The sequence below is a fragment of the Phalacrocorax carbo genome, chromosome 22 (assembly GCF_963921805.1).
Source record: "Phalacrocorax carbo chromosome 22, bPhaCar2.1, whole genome shotgun sequence".
In the NCBI taxonomy this organism is placed as follows: domain Eukaryota; kingdom Metazoa; phylum Chordata; class Aves; order Suliformes; family Phalacrocoracidae; genus Phalacrocorax; species Phalacrocorax carbo.
Genome location: NC_087534.1, coordinates 2,583,880 through 2,604,897, shown reverse-complemented (window position 1 = coordinate 2,604,897; position 21,018 = coordinate 2,583,880). Strand labels below are relative to the sequence as shown.

The window sequence follows — 21,018 nt, the reverse complement described above, 5'->3', positions numbered from 1 at the left end:
AGGCCGCCAGGAAAGGCAGGGCTGACCTGTGGCAAGCCTCTCCTCCCCAGCCAGTGCTGAGGCACGGCAGTGTGGAAAGTGCCCACCCCCTGCCCCCCGATGTTTGCAGGCTGGGGGACACCTCAACCCCGTAGGGGCTGGGGCAAAAGCTCTGCCGTCCCTCGAGGGGTTGCAGTCTCCTGGGGAAGGGGGCTTACACCCCCGCCTTCCCTGGGATGGCCCCAGGGCCATCGCAGCACCATCCCTGCTTGGGGACACACCGTGACACTTCTCAAGAGGCAGATGGGGCACGGCCCTTCCCGGGACAGCAACTCTCCCCACCAGCCCCAAGCTCCAAACGCAGGGCAGGGGCCCCTCTGCAGCGGCACCAGGCCTGCGCTCCGTGGCACACAACACCATGGAGCTGGGGAGGGTGATGGAGCCAGAGCTGGGACGCTGCTCCCACGTTGGGGGGTGACCACGGCTCGAGGGGGGGGCAGGGAGGTGGCCGGACGCCTGGGCCCCCTGGCTGGATGCCCGGGTCCACCGGCCAGATGCTTGGCGGCAGGGCTGGAGTGCCACCTCTCGGGAGAGCCGGGAGAGAGACGGCAGGCAGGCAGGCAGCCTCTACTCCACATTTTAATGAAACAAATAAGTTAATAATTTAATCAAGTGAGGTAACTACCGGGAGGTCTGCGGGGACCAGCCAGCCTTGGGGAGGGTCCTACGAGTTAGTGCCTGCGTGCGGCTGCGGGCAAAGCTCTCGCATGCACCCTTGCCCCACGGCCGGGCACCCATGGCACCCATGTACCAACCCACTACACCCAGCCGTGCCCTCGTGCCCCCATGGCACCACTGCCCCATGGCCCGGCCGGGGGCACAGGCGCCCCCAGGGTGAGGGGAGGGGGCCGCAGTGGTGCAGGAGCAGTGGGGAGGCTGCGAGTGGCTCTGGCATGGCCTGTGCTGGCTACATGCACTAACAAGGCAAGAAAACCAAGCAGGGTCAGGGGTCCCCGCTGCTGGGAGCAGAGGCACAGGGGGGCTTGGGAAGGGGGGGGTGCAAATCCCACAGCCCGAAGCCCGGAGAAGGGCCGTGCCAGCAGCAAGGGCTCAGTGGGTCCTCACCAGCCCAGGTCAGATCCCAGCACCATGGCCATGCAGGTGTTGCTGCTGAGCCCCACAGGGCACTGAGACCCCTGGAACCCCCAGCTTGGCAGACTTTGGCACTACCACGATCACTTCCAGCCTGGCTCAGCCCAGTGCTGTGGGACTGGAAACCAGCCCCAGGACTGGGGTCGGGCAGCAAAGGGCAATGGGGGAGCATGGGAGCTGCCATGGCTCTGTCATGAGCGGCACGCTCTGTCCCCACCAGGCTGTCACCCCCCGGCCCAGCTCATGGTCCCTGGACCATGGTGGGGGGGTGGGGACATGGGGAAGGACAAACCGAGCACTGCAGGACGTGGCAGGGAAGAAGTCCTCTAAGCAGGAGCGGCGGCTGGGGCATGAGAGGGAGGGATGCTTCTTGGGGACCACTGTCCCCATTGCCTATACCTGCATCCCTCCCTCCTCTGCAGCCCCAGCCCAGCCCCATGGCCCCAGGGCCACCATCGGGTGGAGGTTTGTCACCCAGCCCCAAGCCCCCAGGGCACCCAGGTGGGCCCCCACAGGCAGCAGGATCCAGCCCTGTGTGCTGGTAGGGGGTTTGCTTATTGCCTATGTCCCCACGGGTTCTTCATCCCGGGGTTGTTGCATATTAAGACATTATTGCATAAATATATATATATCTCTCCTATATATATATTGCCCTGGGAGCATGCACGGGCAGGCAGGAGGCTCTGCTGTGCTTCTAGAGGTGCAGCCGCGGCTGCAGTGCTGCAGCCCCGTGAGCAGGGAAACAACCCAGGCAGAGGAGGGTGAGGGGAAACGGACCCCTGCTTCCCTGCCCAGGGGGACCCCCACTGCTGCCCTGACCTGGAGTGATGCAGGTAAAACCACACTGGGCTGTGCCCCAACGCCCCTGCTTGGCACCAGCAGCAGAAGGGAGATGGAGCCTTGCATAGCTGGCGGTGGCCCTGGCTTGGCTCCAGGGGACTGGGCAGGACCCTGCTGGGGAGCTGGACATGTCCTGAGGGCTGGGGGTACAAGCCAAACCCCAGGGGATGGGGCCAGCCTCGAGTATCCCTGCCATAGCTGGGGAGCACTCAGGGCCCCAGGAGCTGGAGAGTCTCACTCCCCTGGGAAGGACAGGAGCAGCCCAGGAACGTGGTCTGGCCATGCCGCAGTGCCACAGGCTCCCACCTCATCCCCAGAGCAGGCACCCCGCTGGAGGTACACCCCCACAAAGGAAGATTCAGTTCAAGTAACAGGGTGAGGGACATGGCTAGACGGGGCCAGATGCCGCCACGCTGCTCCCACGTCCTGGCATCCCGTCCCACTGGCTGCGTGCTGGCAGGATCCGTCCTGCTGCCTCCTCGCTCAGTCCATGTTGGCGCTGGCCGACCTGGAGATGTTCAGGGTCTGGGCAGAGACCGAGATGTCCTCGTGGTCCACAGGGCTGTGGTAGTCAGAGGTGATGTCGGGCTCGCAGGGGGGCACCTGCACAGCGGCCAGGCTGAAGGAGTTCGTGGAGCCCTTGTGGAGGCACTGGGAGTAGAGGCCAAGCAGCAGGTCCAGCTTGTGCTCGATGGACTGCACCTGCAAGGGTTGGTGGGGCTGAGTGGGTCCCTCCCTGTGGGGAGGGGACCTGGGGGTCCCGGCTCCCCCATCCTGCAGGCACTGAAGGGACGGTGACCTGCTCCCCCATGGCTGTCCCCTCCTGACCTGCCTCTCCACTTTGACCACGCGACCCATCATGCTGAGCTCGTCCACCAGCTCCGTCTCCAGTGCCAGCTTCTCCCCCTTCTCCCGCATCTTCTTGTCCGCAGTGAGCGCTCCTCTGCCCACGATCTGGTCCACGCTGGCGGGGAGAGAAGGGACACATGAGACCCAGGGGATGGGAACAGGGCTCTGGGGAGAGAGCCACCCATCGCGATGGGCCAGCGCCCCTCCCAGAGGGCACGGCTAGTGGTGGGAGACCCAGGGGAGCCCAGAGCCCCCCCCCACCTTCAGGGCAGCTCACCGCATCTGCAGGCTCTTGATCCTGCCCAGCATGTCCAGGTGGCCGGCCGAGTACTGCTCGATGACGTCCTTGACGTCGTAGGGACGCAAGGTCTCCTTGAACTTCCTCTTGGCCACCAGGAACTTCAGGATCCTGTAGGGACACCCGGGCTGGCTGCAGAGCACTGGGGAGGTCTGGGGGTGCCCAGGAGCTCCATGCTGTTGGGGTGAGTGATGTGCATGTGCAAAGCACCAAGGTCCTGGTCACTGTCCCCACGGCGGGGCTGAGCCGGGTGCTGTCCCTGCTCCCTGCCCAGCTCGGCCATTGCCATGGGCTGGAGTGGGGACCAGGGCTATTTGGGCACATCTGCTCATCCCCAAGGGCTGAGAGCTGTGGAGGAGCTGGGGACGGGAGCGTGTGTTGGGGAATGCAGGAGGTAACGGTCTCACCTGACCGCCCGGATAAGGGTCTTCACCGCTGGCATGATGTCCTCAAAGGTCAGGTCGCAGTGGGAGCTCTTCTCCTCACCACTGTCCTCCAGTGGGCAATCAGCTATGGGTGCAAGAGTGGGTGAGTGGCAGTGACCAAGGGCTGCCCCCCTGTACCCCCCAAAATGCCTGCAGCCCCCAGCATGACCCCACAGCCGGACCCAGACCCCACCAGTCCCTGGGGCTTACCTTCAACCGGGGTCCGTGGCTTGAGCCTCAGGGATGCGCGGAAGCGGGTCCGGTCATTGAAGCTCCAGCTCTTCTGCACCTTGGTGGGGGTGGAGGCCTCGGGGATGTCCTCGGTGCTGGGGGAGCGGTGCAGGGGGGGCCCCAGGTGCTGCCTGCCCCGGCTGCCCTGTCGCTGCGGGTTGCTCAGCCGGATGCGGTCCTTGATGCCCATCTTGTTGCTGCGTGGGAGAGCGGGGTGGGCGGCGTCAGAGGCGAGCTGGGGGGACAGGGACGGGGACAGGGACGGGAGCGGATCCCCACTTCAGGCACACACGGTGCCCACCGCAGTTGGGTGAGGACGGGGTGGCCGTGCCGAGAGCTCCCGGCGTGCGATAGACACAAGCTCGCATGCGGGCCAGGCCAGGAGCAGGCAGTGCCCGTGCAGGAGCAGCTCTGGGGTTACTCCTTTAAACACCCTTTTTCTCCCCCGAGAGCAGAGAAAGGAGGAGACAGACAGGGAGAGCAGGGAGAGACAGGTACGGCGGCAGGCAGGACACACAGCGGAGCCGCTGGCAGAGCAACCGGCCCCAGTCCCGCAGGGAGCAGCACTGCTCCTGCCCCATCCCTGCTGGCACGGGGTGTCCTGGGGCACCTGGCCAGCCAGGACCCTTCATCCTCCTCCTCCTCCAGGCTGCACCACCTAATTCAGGCTCTGCTCCCATGGGTGAGCGGAGCAGCCACCCTCCTGCCCTAACATGAGCTCTGCTCCTGAAAGGAGCTGCTCTGCTGGGCTGGGGGGGGAACAACAGGCATCATTTACGTAGGACCTACACAAAAACATCATCTGGTGCTGCCTTTTATGTGACATGGGATCACAAGCACGCCTTGGGACATGCAAGGAGGCCAAGCAGATGCACAGCTCTGTGAGCAGAGGAAGCCAAAGCCACAGAGGATGCAGAGCAAACCCCACACCTGCTACACAACAGGCTCCACAAAACCCCTCTTTGGTATCCCAGGCCAGGAGTCACAGGGCAAGGCAGGGGTTCAGGCAGGGCACGGGGCTGCCAGCCCCTCCCCATGCAGGCTGCTGGCGAGCTCGTCCTGGGCAGGCAGGGCTGCCATAAGCCCCTGCAGCCGGTGGCATGCGGTGCTGTCGGGCTGTGATGGAGGACCATGGAGGGCTGTGCTCGGGGGGTACCAGTCTGCAGGACAGATGTGGGACAGGATTTATCCAAGTGCCTCAGTTTGCTGTGGTTGGACTCGGCAAGCCCAGCAAGGCCAAGGCACTGGGCTCATCTGTGCTGAACCGGGGGGGAAACCGAGGCAGGGCCCACCGTGGGAGCCGGCGAGGGGCAGCAGGGCCAGCCGGCTCAGCCCAGGGCATGCACAGACCCCCCTGCCCTGCAGAAGGGCCACCCTTGGGCCTCTACCCCTTCTGCCTCACACCCCAGCCCCCTCCAACCCCACAGCCAGCAGGCAGCCCGACACAGAGCACCATGCACCCCCGGTGCTCCCCAACGCTGCGTGGCTGCCCAGCGCAGGCAGCCGGGGCGGGCAGGCAGCCGGGACGCAGTACCTCCGTCTCCACATGCCCCATGTCCACAAGAGCCTCCTCTTACCACTAAAGATCGGGCTGGAGGGTCAGGGCAGAGACACAGGAGAAAACGAGTTAGCCTGTGGCTGGGAGGGAGTGGAGCACCCAGGGCCACCGCATCCCCGACCCCCTGGGCATGCCAGCACCCCAGGGTGTGGGCACAGGGTCCCTGCCCGCTGCTGGTGAGCATCTCCCGCCGCACCGGACCCAACCATGGTACCCCTTCTCTGCTGTGGAGGCAAGAAGCGCGAGCAAAGTTGTTTGCGTAGGTCCTGCATAAACACTAACGCCTGCCCCGCAGAGGCAAGTCCGGTTTCTGAGTGGCGGAGCTCTGCAAAAAAGCAATTTGGTGATGGCACGTGGTGCCGAGCAGCTGAACGGTGGTGACCCTGCAAAAACAGGGCTCTGCGGACCCCCGGCCCCTGCCCACTCGCTGTGGGAGGATGGGATGGGACGGGACAGGTGGCGAGTGGCTGCCAGGGGCAAACATTACCTGAGGCGTAAGCACTTGTGGGGCTGCACATCCTCCTCCTTCCAGCTTGGGGGTGAATGGGGGGCACAGGTTTGGGGGGAGGTTGGGGGGGATGGAGAGGAGGAGGGTGAACAGGAGAGGGGAGGAGAGAGAGAACGTGAGATGTTATGAGCGGTGATGCTTGCAGAGGAGATGGGGGGAGGCTCGGGACCCCCCTGGGTGGGATGGCCAGGGGATTGCAGCCCCTCCCATCAGCTCCCCACTGTTCACTGGGAAACCGGGTGAGCACAGGCCGGTGCTACTGCAGGGAGGAGCCCCCCAAGCCCATACTCACCTCGGGGCCAGTGTGGGGAGCAGGACCCCCTCAGCCCCATGCCCGCAGTGGGACAGCCGCAGCCCAGCACATCCCTGCACCGCGCCAGACCTCCCGCAGCCCCATCTCTGGCATCACAGGAGATGTGAGGCACGACGCAAAGGAGCAGCGCTCCCTCTCCCTTGCCTAGCCCTGACGCTGGCCCAGGGCCACGTGCCGTGCCGGTGCCCTGGGTGGCAGGCCAGCAGCCATGGTGGCCACACCGGGGTCTCCGGGATGCTCTTCAGCCGGAGGGGACCGGGGCCACAGTGCACAAACAGCGGCCACCAGCAGTACGGCAGCCCCGCACGGAGCGGCCGAACCCTCTTCTCTCTTCTTGGCAGCACCGGGGAGGCTCAGCATTGCTGCTCCCCACTGCCACGGGCACGGGAAGCCCATCTCAGACTGCAAGAACTGGGTTTTGCTCCTTGCCCAGACCTACGGCAGGGCTGCGCAGCTCCCGCCCCACCGGGCTTGCGGCGCTGCCTTCACGGGGTCATTTTCAGCCACGCTTGGTTCCCCCGTGCAAGGTCCCGGTGCCGTATCCACAGCAAAAAGGGAAGCGAGGTGGAGCTGAACATTGCAAGGGGCTTCACATTGGTACAACAGCCCAGAGCGTGTCTGCAGGGACCAAACCTGCCCCCGCTGGAGCTGCAAGTCAGCAGCGATCCCGGCAGCCAGCTGCAGAGCGGGACGGGTGCCCCGGCACGGCGCTGGCTGGGGAGTGGGGCTGGGGGCTGCTCCCCTGGGCTCCAGGCTGGTGGTGACGGGCACCACGGTGGCACCACAGGCAGACAAAGACGAGCAGAGGAGAGAGGGCAGAGAGGAGGGAGACCGCGGTGCCGTGGGGCTGCACCCTCCTACCTTTCCCCTGAAAAAACAGCAAGGCTGATGCTTTTCAGGCCAGGGGTGAAGGAGTGATAAGGCGGTGGGGCTCCGTCAGGCAATTTTTTCACCTCTGAATTCCTAAATCCTCCGTTGCGGACTCGGTGCAAATGCTCAAACATTAGGACCAGCTCTCTGGGGTTGGGGTTAAATAAAAACATGGAGAAATTAAACTTTCCAAAGCAAACAAGATGAGCAAACCATGGCTGAGCAGAGCTGGGTTCTCCTCTGTGCAAACCAAAGCAAAACCAGAGCAAAACAAAAAGCAAAAACCAGCACTTTCTTTCAAAAGACAGTTTCTTAACAGCTCTGAATGGCACTGCTGGCACCTGAGGGTGACAGTGCTGGACTGCTGGGGACAGGGGTGTTGGGAAAGGGTCGCATGGAGGCCAGCCAGGGGCAGAGGGTTTGGACCCATGATGAGAGGGATGTTTCAGGCAGGACGATCACCCTTGCTGTGGGGTGGGGACATGGGAACCTGCCACCGTCTGAACTCGGGGTCTGGGCACTGCTGGAGCAGGGGGGAAGCTCAGACCTGGCAGGGATCGAGCCTGGCCCTATCTCAGCTCCCTGCTGCAGGAGACACAGCTCCCAGCACAGCAGGAGGCCTGGCGGAGCCCCCTGTGATGCCCATGCTGGGATTGCCCAGCGCTGCGCTCGGCAGCGATGCACAGGAAGCCGGATCTCCTCTGGGACCAGAGGGATGTGCTGCCACGGCTGTTAAGAGACCCGTCTTTGAAAATAATAAAAGAGTGAAACAGAAGAGTGAAATTTGTCACTGCAAAGAAACACATGGCCAGAGCAGGGGCAGGACACACAGGCAGAGGCAGGGAGGAGGGCAGGGCTGTGACAGGCCATACGGCTGGCCCTGGGGCCACACGGCAGACGCCGGTGCGCTCGGTGTGATGGGAACACACAGGGTGTCCGGAAAAGCTTCGGAGAGTCCTTGATCCACCCATGGTGGCAACATCCCTGAGGCCATGGGAGGAGAGAGCGCTGCAGGGACAGGGCACGGGGCTCCCTGCCGGACCCCCTGAGTCCATCCGCTCTGCCGTTACACTGAGAGTCAGTTCCCGGCCAGCTGCAGCTCCACCGCCCTGGCCACGAGGTCCCCACGGCCGGCAGCACCATCCTCTTCCCCACGGTGGTGCTGGAGGAAGGCTATGGATGGGGCGAGCGGAGACAGGGTGGGACGGTGCTGAGTGCTGTGGGCTGGGGGGATGGTGAGGATGGAGGAGGGTGTTGGGCATTTCGGCAGATGCTGTGCTGGGGCTCCAGTGTCCCGGGGCTGAGCAAGGCAGCCGTGGTGCTCAGCCCCACCGAACCCTCAGTGGATCCACACGGCCCCTTGTGGCAGGGGCTGCCCAGGTCACTCACTAGCCCAGGACCCGACAGTGACCCCCTGGGGAGCCCCACAGCCCTCACCCGCACCCAGCCTACCTGAGGGGGGGCAGGAGGCTGTCGTAGTAACACCACGTGGCCGTCAGGTACAGCCGGCTGCTGTCCGTCGAGTACAGGCGCCAGGCGGCCTGCATGGGAGCGAGAACCCACCGGCATCGGGATCAGCCCGTGGGGTCAGGAAACGAGACCCCCCCCCCATGCCCGCCCCCTCCATCCCCCTTGGCCACCACGAGCAGAGTCTGGCCCAAAGGAGCCAGCTGCCGGATTTGGGGTCAGGCATTTGGGTCCTGCCTGCAGCAGGGACAGGCAGAGCAGGCAGGGAGACAGCGGAGCATCCCCAGGAAGGAACGGGGCAGGACGCACCAGCCCTGCGCTACCTGGATCAGGTTTGCTGCCGGAGACCGCCTCTTCTCAAAGTGCTTCTGCCGATGCTGCTCCTGCACTTTGAGGGCGAAGCCAGAGCCCAGGATCCCCTGGAGACGGGAGGGGACGGTGTCCATGGGTGCCGGCCACATTGCCACTGCCAGCCAGCAGAGACAGGGACCCTCCCACCACAGGGGTGGATTTGGCCCCTTTCTCCCCGATTTCTGTGGGGCAGGAGGTGCAGGGACCCTCTCCCCGGCCCTACTCACGGCGGGCAGCGCGAAGAAGGAGATGCCGAGCAGGGCAAAGCCGGCCGCCAGCATCCGTCCCAGCCACGTCTGCGGTGCCTTGTCCCCGTAGCCGATGGTGGTGAGGGTGACCTGCCCGGGGGCAGAGCAGGGGGAGGCCTGGAGGGAGCTCCCCCGCCACGGCCCCATCCCACCCTCCTCATCCCCTCCCGGGGCTGGGGGGCCGCGGTGGCCGAGCTTACCGTGCCCCACCATAGGGAGTCGGCGTAGGTGGCAAACTGGACATTGGCATCCTTCTCAGCCAGGTAGACGAGGAAGGAGGCGAAGATGAGCACCAGGAAGCCAATGTACCAGGCGGTGATGAGCTCCTGCTGGGGCAGGGCGGGTGAGAGGGGCTCCGGAGGGGGTGTGGGGGACTCTGCCAGGACCCCGCATCCTCACCTTGCTGTGGGCGTAGACGACGGAGCCCAGCAGCTTCCAGGTGCCGCCGCGACGGTCCATGCGCACCATGCGCAGGATCTGCAGGAAGCGCATGCTGCGCAGCGCCGAGGTGGCGAAGATGTTGCCCTGGGTGCCGGCGGCAATGACGGCCACCGAGGCGACGAAGACGATGAAATCTAGGGGGCAGGGAGGGTCAGGGGCACGGGCTTTCCTTGAACACCCGTGGCGTGGGTGACACCGCAAGTCCCAAAGTCCCTGCGCTCCCCGCAAAGCCCCCCAGTACCTATAACGCAGAAGGGTTTCCTGGCAAAACGTAAGCGTCCTCTCCAGCCCCGGTAGCGGCAGCAGCAGCCGGCCGCCCAGACACGGATGACGTACTCCATGCCGAACACCACGATCATGACGAATTCCTGCCGGGGGGAGAGGGGGGGCACAAGAGGGTGAGGGAGGGAAGGCAGGGGCAGGTCGGTGTGGGGGTGTCAGCTGGGTGGGCAGCTTTGGGCAGGGCAAAATGAAATGTTGGTGCTGACGATGGTGGAGGAGGGAGCACGGTGTCCTCCCAAGGCCACCCCCGACACAGCCGAGGCTGGAGCCATCCCAGGGGAATCAGGGCAGCGAGACGGGAGCGGCAGCCGTCGAGCCTGTCTGAGCAGCCCGGCTCTCCTACCTGTGCCAAGCTCACACCAAGCTGGGTCCTTTTCCTCCGCCGTCAGCATTGTCCTCCTACCTCTCGCACAAACAAGCCCCCGTTCTGCTTACTCGCGGGAAAGTCACAAGGACCTTCCCAATTTAGTCCCCATCACTCGGAAGAACTCCAGCGTCAGCCGTTTCTGACAGTTTGGGGGAAAGTTGCCTTTTTTAGCCCCTCCTGCCCTGCCTTTTCCAGTGGTTCATGCCTGCCCACACCACGGAGGTCTGGCTGTGGTGATGGGCCACCCTGAGCCCCAGGGACACCCGCAGCAGTGAGGCCACCCTGCAGCTTTTCCCCGCCGTGCTGGAGAGGCTGCCATCGTTAACATCAATGATCAATCGTGACATCTGGGCTGGGGAAGGGCTTGGAAGGGTTTTGTCCATGGTCTTGTCCAAGTCTCTTGGGGTGTAATACAGGGAGGGGGAGTCCAAGTGACAGCCCTGCTCCCCACTTACCAGGATGAAGAGGCACTCGTTGGCCAGTTTCTGATGCTCCTGGATGGTGGAGAAGACTGACAGCACCAGGCAGCTGAAGACAAGGAGGAATCTGGAACGAGAGTGTGTCAGTGCGGGCATCGGGGCTGGCCAGGGGGAGCCCAGCCTGCAGTCCTGGCCCCCGCTCGCAGCCTGGCCCCCCCAAACTGAGACCTCCACTGCTGTGGCTGAGCCACCCGGGACACAGTTTGCCCCTAGATGGTGGCATGGAGCAATCTGGGAGCCCAGGAGCAGCTGCCTGTGGGTGCAGAGGCAGGATTGTGCCTAAAGCCTGCCTGCCCCGAGGTTGCTGGTGGCACTGGGATGCCCAGTGCAGGCAGCACCTCTCTGTGCCAGGGCACTGAGCCCGCAGCAGGACCCCTCTGTACCCTGTCCATCCCCAGCCTCGGGCAGGGCTCGCGGTGGCGTGGAGTCCCCCAAGCTCCGTGCCCAGAGGGGACATTGCTCCCACTGGTCCTGCTGCGATGGGAACCAGCCCTGCACAGCACCCCTGTGCCAGCCTGGGCTGGAGGCACAGCACATCCCCGGGCTGCCCTGCAGGCACCGAGGAGGAGAACCAGGCTCCAGCAGCCATGGGGCTCAGTGCCAGGCTCCACTGCAGCCCTGCAGCCTCTGCCAGGGCAAAACAACTGCTAATTAAAGGCAGGCAGGGAGATGGGGCTGGCAGGGGGGAAGGGTCCTGCACTGTGGCAGGGCGCTGCTGCTACAGGAAGCGGACCAGAACTTCTCCTGACTGTCCCCAGCATCGCCGCTACTGTGGGGACCTGCCGGGGACACGGGGGCCATCTGGGAACAGCCAACCCAGGGACGAGTGAACAGGGAGTTGCTCTGGGGCTGTTTGTCCCCAAGAGCTGGGTTAAGACACAAGGGGCTTTGGCCCATTTAAAATAAGGAGGGGGGAAAAAATAGACTCTGAAGCTGAAGCAAATGAAATTCCAAAAATACATTTTTTCCCCTGATCCAGCGATTCTAAAAATGGAAAGCAGAGGGCTTGTGCCACCGGCCCATGTGACGGCGTGCAAAGGGCCACTGCTCTGCCGGAGCCGGCTCCGTAACAGCACGGGGGGTTCCGGGCACCCACTGGGCGCACGGCCCCACGGCACTGCGGGGAGGCACCGCCAGCAGCACCGGGTCAGCCAGGCTGAGGCCAGCAGTGCAAGCGAGGTGGCCCTGGCACCCTGTCCCTGAGCTGGTGGGCATCCATCTCGCTCCCCCAGCACCATCTCCTCATGGTGAGCAATGCCCGTGAGACCTGTCAATGGTGCTCCAGAGAGCACGGGGTGCTTGGCTTGGGGAGATGCTGCCTGACACCCGCTTGGGAGCACTTTCTGGTCTCCTCTTGTTGCTGATGTGGAGCTTTAGAGCCGAACCGGCTGCCCCAGGGCGGCTGAGGAGTGAAACCAGACCCAACCCACACGCCTGCCCCAGCGCCGGTGGGGAGGCACCAGGCCACACCAGGGAGAGGGGACGATGCTCTGTGCCCTCTGTGGGACCACCCAAGCCAAGGGGACTCGGCAGAGACACTGAACACTAGGGGTGGGGGGAGCCAAGGGCCCCTCCCCCAAGGCTAAGCATGATCCTGTGACACCCACCCACCCACAAACCCACAGTTTGTGCCGGGTAGGGCTGGGGGCTCTCAAACCTGGTCACGGCATGAGGAGGCTGCCAAGCGCCCCATGCCCACCAAGAGGGTGCTGTGGGTAGCACCCAGCTCAAAACCCAGCCTAAAGGGGACAGGCAGGTCCCCTTCCCCAAAACCACCGTGATGGGAAACTGGAGATGGGGCCGATGGCACAGAAACCCCAGGGAAGGGGAGAAGGGAGAGCTGGAGCAACACACCACATGCCAGCTACAGGAACGAAGGGGCCGGGGGTGTCGCAGCCTCCACACCACCCTGCCCTCACTGCAGAGGATGATGCTCCTCTCCCAGGCACTCCCCGTCTGCAAGGCAGAAGGCTGGAGCCAGCTCCTTCTCCCTCTGAATTATTAATTGAGCCCCTTTCCTCCAGCACAGCAGTTCTGCCCTTAACTCCTCCGGCAGCCGACGGCGCAGCCAGGCACGGCGGTACTGCCGGCACAGAGGCCAGCGGTGCTGTGGGCAGGGAGCACCGGGCAGGTCGCTGGCCTCCTGGCCACAGCACTTGGCCTGAGGAGAAAAAAACAAGCCCTGGCTGAGCAGCCCAGGGCAGAGCCTTTCTGCATTGTGCATCATCAGCAATAAAGATTATACAATCAGGATTTAGCAGGCAATTACATGGGCAGCGAAGCACAAAGCAGAAGAGAAGGCAGAAATCTCCCAGCCTGCAAAGATTTGTGCCTCTTGCCCCGGCTGGGGAGTGGGGAGGGGGGTCTCCGGTGCCTGGGCACACGCTGTTCCCACGGGACGCGCTGTAGGTGGCCCTGCCTTGGGCAGCGGCGAGTCACAGTGCCTTTACACCGAGCCAGAGCCCCGCTCGTCACCCGTCCCCGCAGCAGCACCGAAAGCAACGGGGCCAGACTGTAAAGCCAAGCCACAGGAGCAGTGATGGAAACCTCCACCCCCAGGGTGGGGATGCCTCCTGCCCAGCCCTGCCAGCATCCTGCAGGATTTGGTGAAGGATACAGACATGCGAGGCCCCACAGAGCTGGCTGGGAAAGAAACTTTCTGGGAACACATCACCTGCTAGGAATTAACTTGTAAAGCCTGGGCAAACGCCCCGTCCCAGCTGCCAGCAGCGCCTAAGCAGCTTAGGGAAAGGGTCAGATGCCTGAAGGCAGCTTGGCGAGCCAGGAACCAGCTGTCTCCCCCAGCCCCGCTTGGGGCAGCAGCCCCCTGGGGCAGAAGTGCTGCTTTCAGCAGCTCTGCCCCGCACCGAGGGCTTGGCTGATCCCTCTATCAAATGCCACTTGGTGCCGGCACTGCCAGACTCCCCACTGGTGCATCCCCACTGCCGAATTCACTGCTTTTCCCACCCACCAAGCAGGGCCAGAAAAACCCAAGGAATGCTGCCAGGGAACATGGGGATGGGGAAGAGACGGCGGGGCAGGACCTCACCAGAGCCTCATTGCCTCCCTGCTCCCCTTTCCCAGGGGACAGAGGGAGCAGATGCTGTTGTTGCTGAGCCGATGCATCAGCTCTCCCCAATAAACTTTCCATTGCCAGCCCCCACCAACCGGCAGCCCCCTCCCCAAGGGGCTCCAACTGCTGCCTGCACACCCCCCTGCCAGCATCCATCCCAGTGCAGGAGGGGACACACTGCTGGCAGCCTGGACGCATGGACGGGACCCCTCCGGCTGCTCTCACCCCCACAGGAGCACGCCTGTCCGCAGGAACACTCCTCCCCAAAGCAGTAATTAAAACCTGGAGGGGGTCCGGGTTGGAGAAGGTGAATCTCCTCACATTAATCTTCATTAGAGCGGACTTTGCCATATGCTCCTGCCCGCACCAGCAGCACGGTGCCGGCGGAGGAACAGGTGAGCCGGGAAAGCTGCTGAGCTCAGGGGAAGCGGGGCCAGGTCAGCCCCGGCTGGTGCAGAGCAGCGCCTGGCGAGGGGGCACCAGCCGGCACCCAGTGCCTGCCCGAGCAGCCCCAGGCACACGGGCTGCACCCCGGCGTAGCCTGGGCAAAGCTGTGCTGCGGCACCCTGGTGCTGCTGGTGCCCACGGGACTGTGATGCTGAGAGCCTGAGCAGCGGGACACACCAGCCCAGCCGGGCTGCGTCCCCCAGCCCCAGCGAGCAGGCGGTGTGTGGGCTTGGAAAGGCAGGGGGGTGATGCTGGGGTACCCCCGTGCATCGGCAGGGCTGACCCAGACCCAGCTCTGCGCTTCCCCCTGCAAGGAAGCGCCGAGGCGGAGGCGCAGGCAGCGTCAGGGAGGCTTGTGCTGGCAGCTCGGCAATAACTCAGCGGAAGGAAAATACCACGCGCCGTAGGATAAACAGCTCAGCCAGGGGACGAGTGAGCAAACAGCCTCTGCTGAATGGCACAGCTCCCTCCTCCAGCCAAACCTGGCCCCATCGCGGCACTGCCTGGTCCCCGCGGTGCTGGGCAGGAGCGCTGGGAGCCCGGCTGGGCTGTGCCACCATAGGAAACGGCCGTTTGGGCCAAAACTGCCTGAGCCTAGCTCCAGTAGGGATGGGGACAGGGATAGGGACGGTGCTTCGCTCTCCAGCCTCCCCAGCCTGTGAGGTTCAGCTCCCTGCGCACCGACTGCAGCTGTATAAACAGTGTGTCTTAAAAATCCCCCATCCCTCGCCCCAGCAGCCCTTTAGGAGAGGTGGAGCAGGCGGCCTGTCTGTTCCAGGGGATATAAATAACCAGGGGTGTAGCGGGCCTGTTTGCACCCGTAACCATGGCAGGGTCCATCCCGCGCTGCAGAGAAGAGAAGCAGAAAAGCACTGAGCACTTCCCCATGGTCACCCAGTCGGGCCGGAGCTGGAGCCAGTCGGGCACGGGGCCAGCCCGGCTGCAGCAGCAGCACCGCAAACACCAGCACACGCTCAGAGCCTGGCCCAGACCCGGTTATCAGCACTGGGAGAGGAAAGGTGCTGCTCCAAGAGCCCTCCTTACCGCCAGACCCGGGGGTACCAGCAGGTTAAGGCAGGACAGGGTGTTTCCAGCACCCTGACACAGGCTGCAAGCAGGGCTGGGATGAGGAGCTCATCTGCAGGCTGCATGCCTCCTCCTGCAGCCTGGGGACACCCACGGCCCGGACCCAGCAGCACCCACGGCAGCAGCTCCAGATGACGTCCGACACCGCATGGGAGCCAATGGCCCCAACACCTTTGTGCTTTGGTGAGCAGGAGCCAAAGCCTGCAGACAGCATCACCCATCACCCTTGTGCTGCACACGTCTGCACCCCTGCGTCACCCACCGCCCCCCCGGCCCCGCAGTCCCCACAGGGAGCACGGTCACAAGGCTCCTGCGGACAGTGCCAAGACGCTCACACAGAGCAGCCGAGATGCTTTTGCTCTTGAATCATCTGGCACAGAGCCGGCTTAGGAGGGGGAAAAGAAAACCAGCATGTTTTCAGATGCACTTCCCGTGTCCGACGGGCCTTTCATCCCAGGAGAGGGACTGGGGCCGCCCCCACCCTCCAGCACCTGGAGGCTCCCCAGGGGACAGGGACCTTTGGGGCACAGGGACACGAGTGGCCCTGAGAAGGTGAGACAGGCTGAGCCCCCAAACACGTTGCACAGGTGCCAGCAGCACCCACAGGCAGGGGGTCAGGTGTGGGTGCTCACTCAGCCCCACTCTGACCCTCACCCCAGGGGTGGCTGCTTTGAGAGGTAAATAACCAAAGCCTTGCCAGGGCAGCCGAGCATCGCCTCTGCACCCCCTGGCAGTGGGGCTAACCTCTGTCCTTTTTTAGGGGACACCCAAACTGGTGCCTCGTGCTCTGGGCTGGGGGGTCCAACGGCAGCAGCAAGAGGGGAAAGGAAAAAGAAGGAAGAAAAAAAAAAAAAGAAGAAAAATCAATGCACAGTTTCATGTTGTGCCAAAGTCGCTTAATTTTATGCCCTGGTGACACCACATCGGGCTGGGGAAACCGCTGCGCCAGCTTCTCTTCCCACCAGCATTTCCCCCAAATACAGCTCCTGTTTCAAGCTGGGGCAAGGTGATCGGGGCCGGCCCCGGGAACAGAGCCAGGGGGCTCAGCCTCCCCAGCCCCTTTTATTCTGGCCATGCAATTGCAGCAGCCAGATACAAAACCACCCCACCAGCCCCTGTGGGGGATGCCAGTGACAGCAAGTTAAAACCCTGGAGCTTAATACAAGAGGTTTTTACCAAGCAGGCCGTGGAGAGCCAGCACCAAGCAGGGGGTGAAGCAATTTCCCTGCAAACCCTCTGGGGTCCCAGCCATCAAATGGCCCCGGGGTGGGCTGGCAAGGGCTTGGGCTGCCGCAGGCACCGACCATGGCAGCAATCCCCACCGTGGCAGGGAAAGCAGAGATGGAGGGATGCGGCAGGATAGGGGAGCACAGCGGAGCCGCCCGCCCCGCAGCGGCGCCAGGACCCATCCTGCCCACCACAGCCCTCTTCTATAGCAGGATCAGAGCAGTGGGAAGCTCCGGGAGGGACTGGCTGTCAGCAGCCTGGTCCCTGGCCAGGAGCTGGCCACTGCATGGGGGGGGACCCGCCAGCTGCTGCCCTGTGCCCATCACACCCCCACCATCCCGCTGCCCCGAGCCAGCGGGGATTTCCCATGGCCCCGCAGCGCCTGGCCATCCCCGAGCCAAGGAGAGCCCACGCCTGGCATTGCTCACCCAGTGCTCTGATTGTCCCGGGGCTCTGCTGGGAGCTGCCACCCCTCTGCCCCCCCAACCTACTTTGGGACCCAATGGCACCAAATGCAGGGCCAGGGCAGGGGTGCCATGGGACAGCCACCCTATGTGCCCGAGCGATGGGCACCCTCGAGCTCTGCACTCCCATCTCCTCCTTGCCTCAGGTGCAGGGCAACACTTTCACAAGTAAATAAACACTTTCACAAGGTAAATAAAAGCCCATCAACTCAACAGCATCCCGGTGAGATGCTGCCAAGAGCAGCAGGCAGGGGGGGCGTCCGGCCAGCCCAGCACTGGGGATGTTGTTTCAGGCAGGGGGTTGTGGGTTGTTACTGCTGCTGCTGGCTCCGTCTTCCCTAATTTGCTCCAGGTCAAACTGTTCTTTATTAAAGCATTCCTCTAGGAAATGGAAAAGTGCTGAGCTGAGCTTCTGGTGCACCCAGCAGTTTCATAACCATTGACAGGAGCTCCCAGACCCCGGCTGCCATCGGGGCAGCAACACAGAGCCACTGACCACGTGCAGGGGCTGGTGAGGGCTGGCAGATGGGGAGGAACAGCTTGAACTGGAAACCTCCCCAGTGCAGCTCCAGGCTGCAGGAGACCCCTTGGGGGGCAGCCCCCCGAGCTGGGCTGGGCTGACAGCGGTGCCCGTGCCAAGCGCAGGAGCCTACAGCAGCTCTCCCGGGGAGCAGGGCAGTCGCTGACAGCAATACATAGCTAAAGGCACAAGCTGGGTATGAGAACAGCCTTCCCATTTGCTTAAGAGGTGGAGATTGGAAAAGGAAGTTTTTATTTGCCTTCTGGCTGTAAAGACTTTAGGTTAACGCTCTGGTCACACTCCCAGATTTGCTCTGTAAGCTCCAGGACTAGAAACTCTCATTTCAAGAGGGCAAGGCAGAGCTTTGCAAGCCCAGTGAGCTTGCTGAGCCCAAACGCATGCCTCCACGGTCCTGCCATGGTCAGCACAGGGTTAGAGGGGATGGGGTCGGCTGGCCAACACTGCACACCTCAGCCCTGCCTTCACACCTGCGTGGGCACCTGCTTTCACACCATCCCCTTCCTGCAAATGCTGGAGCACAGGAACCCACAGGGACACCCAGCACAGGGCGCTCCAAGGGGCTGCGAAGCTCCAACAGAGCCCACCAGTGGCTCCAAGACCCTGCTGCCTGTGGGGCAGGGCTGCAGGCACGGCTCAGGGGCTGCAGAGACAGGGCAGCCACCAAACCATCCTGCAAGGCGGAGCAGCACCAGCCCAGCCCAGAGCAGACATGGGGGACAGGAAGCTATTTGGGATCAATTTGCCAAAAGAAAGAGACTGAACTTGCCCAATACGGTGTCAGCTCAGCCCTGCTACATGCTCCCAGACACTAAACTGCTCAGGGGAGGGAAGTGCTTCACTTCTCAACGGGTATTTCCATTTTAGCAGTTTTCAGCCCTGTCTCGGAGCCAGGCTGCTCAGGGGGAGGCAGCGCACAGCCGTGACTCAGAGGATGGGTCCTGTGACCAGCACTGCCCCGACCTTGGGCTCCATCTCCCCTGTGCCTCAGCCTCCCCCAAAGTAGGGGTAACACCTTCCTCTTCCTATTTAAAAACCAGTCCTCAGCTATTGACACACAGAAATCATCCCCGAGAACTTCAATACCCAGCACTGCAACAGCTTAGCAGCTCCCATCTGCTGCGGGAGAGAAGAAAAAACTTTGAAGAAGTCAAAGGAGCAAGATTTATAGAAAAGGCTTCATGGAACAGACATCCGCACCTTGCACCCACTGCGGCATCTTCCTGCAGGCTTCGGAGGGTCCCCAGCAGGACTGACTGCCCTGCACCGTACCTCGGCGTAAAACTAAGTGAGCAAATGGACACAAACCCTCCCCACCCCGATAAATGCTTAAGATGCTTCGCTCCTGCTGTTAACTGCTGCACATCTTGTCCATACAGGTAAAAGCCCATCTTCCAAGAGCTGGGGGCCGGGCGTGGCTGGGCAGAGGAAGGACCCAGGGCTTGGTGGGCTCTGCAAGGGGAGCTGCTCGGTCTGATGCGGTTGTTTCTGGGGCAAAACACAGGCCAGCTGGGAGGAAGAACTGGTGAAGGACGCTTGAGCACACCCATCTCAGCTGTGAGATGAGCTGGGGCATCTCTCTTCCAGAGGCCTGCGAGTACCTACACAAAAAAGTCTGATCCTCCTCCAGTAGCAGGAGGTTTTGGCCACCATTGTTAATTCCTTGCAGGAAAAGCTCTTTCGAGGGCAGTATTTGCAGCGTAGGTATTATTGCCGAAGCACACTGCGGAGGTGTCAGCAGGCGTTACAAATAGGCCCTGGGCTCCTCTCCCAGCTCCCTAGGGAGTTCAGGTGCCCTCTTATCCAGTGACAAATTCATCCTGCCATCTCAATGTGCTAGCTTAGGCAAGACCCATTTTCCTGCCTCTTAACGAGCTCCAGCTCGCACGCCCTGCTAACGACTCAGCACCGCGTTACGGCTCCCGAAAGCCGAGGGAGAGGCAGTTTTTCAGCTCATGCTCTCTGAGGTGGTCTGTGCCCAGCTGGGCCGTGGGGCACAGAACACGGCAAGCACACATGAGGCAGAGGGGAAAACCACCTCCTTCCCCATGGCTACAGCCGGGCCGGGAGCAGCGCTGTCCCGGCAGCACAGCCGGAGCAGAGCCGGGGTCCTGGGTCGGGGCAGCCAAGCAGCACCCAAGCAGGGAACCCCCCTCTCTGCCCGCAGCCTCCAGGTGTGTTACAGGCACCCCAGCTCTGCAGCCCCGTTACAGCCCCCTGAGCAAACAACCTCAAGGGGCTCAATTTGTTACTCAGCCCCAAGCTGAGCCCGCACACGTCTTGGAGAAGCTACCGCTGCGCAAAAGCCGTCGGACACCCAGGCCAGTGAGGAAAGCCGGAGCAGCACCACACTGCCTGGGAAACCGTGCTGAGCCAGGCTTAACGTGCTCCTGGGAGCATCCCAGGCTCCAACTCTGGAAAGGGGTGTGTGGGGGATCAACAGCGACACAGCTTTCGGGCTAGAGCAGCTGCTGCTGGCCTGCCGGGACAAGAGCACCCGCTCCCCGCCTCCCATCCCACCCGGGCACAGCTCCGGTGCCGGACTGGCGCTTCTGCTACGTCCCAACGCCGCTACAGGTGCACAACAGGACAGGCTCCCTGGTCCCACCACGAAGGGGCTCACCGCACCCCGGGCCACCGGGAGACCGGGCCCCACCCGCGGGGGATGCGCACAGGGGCACGAATCCGCCCCCACCGCTCGCCCCCTCGCCGAGGTCCCCGCTCCCGGTGGCGGAGCTCCCCCAGCGCGGTGCTCCCATTGCACCGGCCCCGAGCACCGCCGCGCCCCCCCCCCCCCCCCCACCACGGTCCCAAAACGCTCACGGAGAAACTTCTCCGGCGGTGCCCGGGCTCGCCACCGGTGCCCCTCGATACCCCGAGCCCGCTCCCCCCACCGCCCGGCCCCCGCCGTCCCACCGGCCCCAGCCGCCCCGGGACCCCCGGGACCGGCCCCCGGCCGTCGGGATGCTCCAGCCGGTAGCCGCCCCGCTCCCCCTCCCCGGGGGGACACCGGTACTCACATAAAGACGTGGTAGACGAAGGCCCACCCGCGGGGCCGTTCCAGCACGTCGTAAAGGCAGTTTTGCAAACGGCGGCGGCAGCAGCGCCGGGGCCCGGCGGGGCGGGGGGCGGCCGCGGGGCGCGATCCCGTCAGCAGCCCCCAGCGGCGGGGCGGGGGCGGGGGGGTCCCGCCGGGCGGCCCCGCGTCCTCGGTGCGCACCGCCGCCAGCGCCGCCGCCCCGGCCATGGCTCGCCGCCCCCGCTCAGGGCACCGCCGCCCGCCGCATGGCCCCGCCGCCGCCGGACCCCCCCCTCCCCTCCGCCCCGGCTCCTGCTCCCGCTCCGCTGGACGGCGGCTCGCACCGCGCCCCGAGCAAACCGGTACCCCGCCGCCACCTGCCTTTAGCTGCCCGCCGCCGCCGGGCCCTCCCCCCGCCCCGGGCCCGGCCCGCCCCGCCCCGCCGTACCTGGCCCCCGCCCCCGGGACGGGGCGGATGGGGAAGGGGGGACGCGGAGCCGCCCGCA

General features: G+C 63.9%; 1 protein-coding gene across 1 annotated transcript; it reads right to left on the bottom strand.

Moving 5' to 3' along the window:
* Positions 1 to 662: 662 nt before the first annotated feature.
* On the bottom strand, positions 663 to 20,740 carry KCNQ4 (potassium voltage-gated channel subfamily Q member 4). The gene is made up of 14 exons (XM_064471605.1): positions 20,514 to 20,740; positions 10,635 to 10,725; positions 9,772 to 9,898; positions 9,489 to 9,664; positions 9,290 to 9,415; positions 9,069 to 9,179; positions 8,814 to 8,909; positions 8,476 to 8,564; positions 7,015 to 7,170; positions 3,754 to 3,971; positions 3,526 to 3,628; positions 3,098 to 3,229; positions 2,800 to 2,935; positions 663 to 2,673 (listed from the first exon to the last, which is right to left on the bottom strand). The coding sequence occupies exons 1-14, from the start codon at positions 20,738 to 20,740 to the stop codon at positions 2,455 to 2,457; spliced, it is 2,007 nt and encodes a 668-aa protein (XP_064327675.1). The 3' UTR covers positions 663 to 2,454.
* Between the last annotated feature and the right edge of the window lie 278 nt (positions 20,741 to 21,018).

Bases quoted from the DNA above. Each gene is read 5' to 3' on its own strand.
- KCNQ4 (XM_064471605.1), bottom strand. From the start codon at position 20,740: ATGGCCGGGGCGGCGGCGCTGGCGGCGGTGCGCACCGAGGACGCGGGG. The intron at 9,180-9,289 runs GTAAGCTCGGCC...GCCCCCGGGCAG, and splicing joins ACTCCCTATGGTGGGGCACG to GTCACCCTCACCACCATCGG. The intron at 3,230-3,525 runs GTGAGACCGTTA...GTGTCCCTACAG, and splicing joins ACCCTTATCCGGGCGGTCAG to GATCCTGAAGTTCCTGGTGG.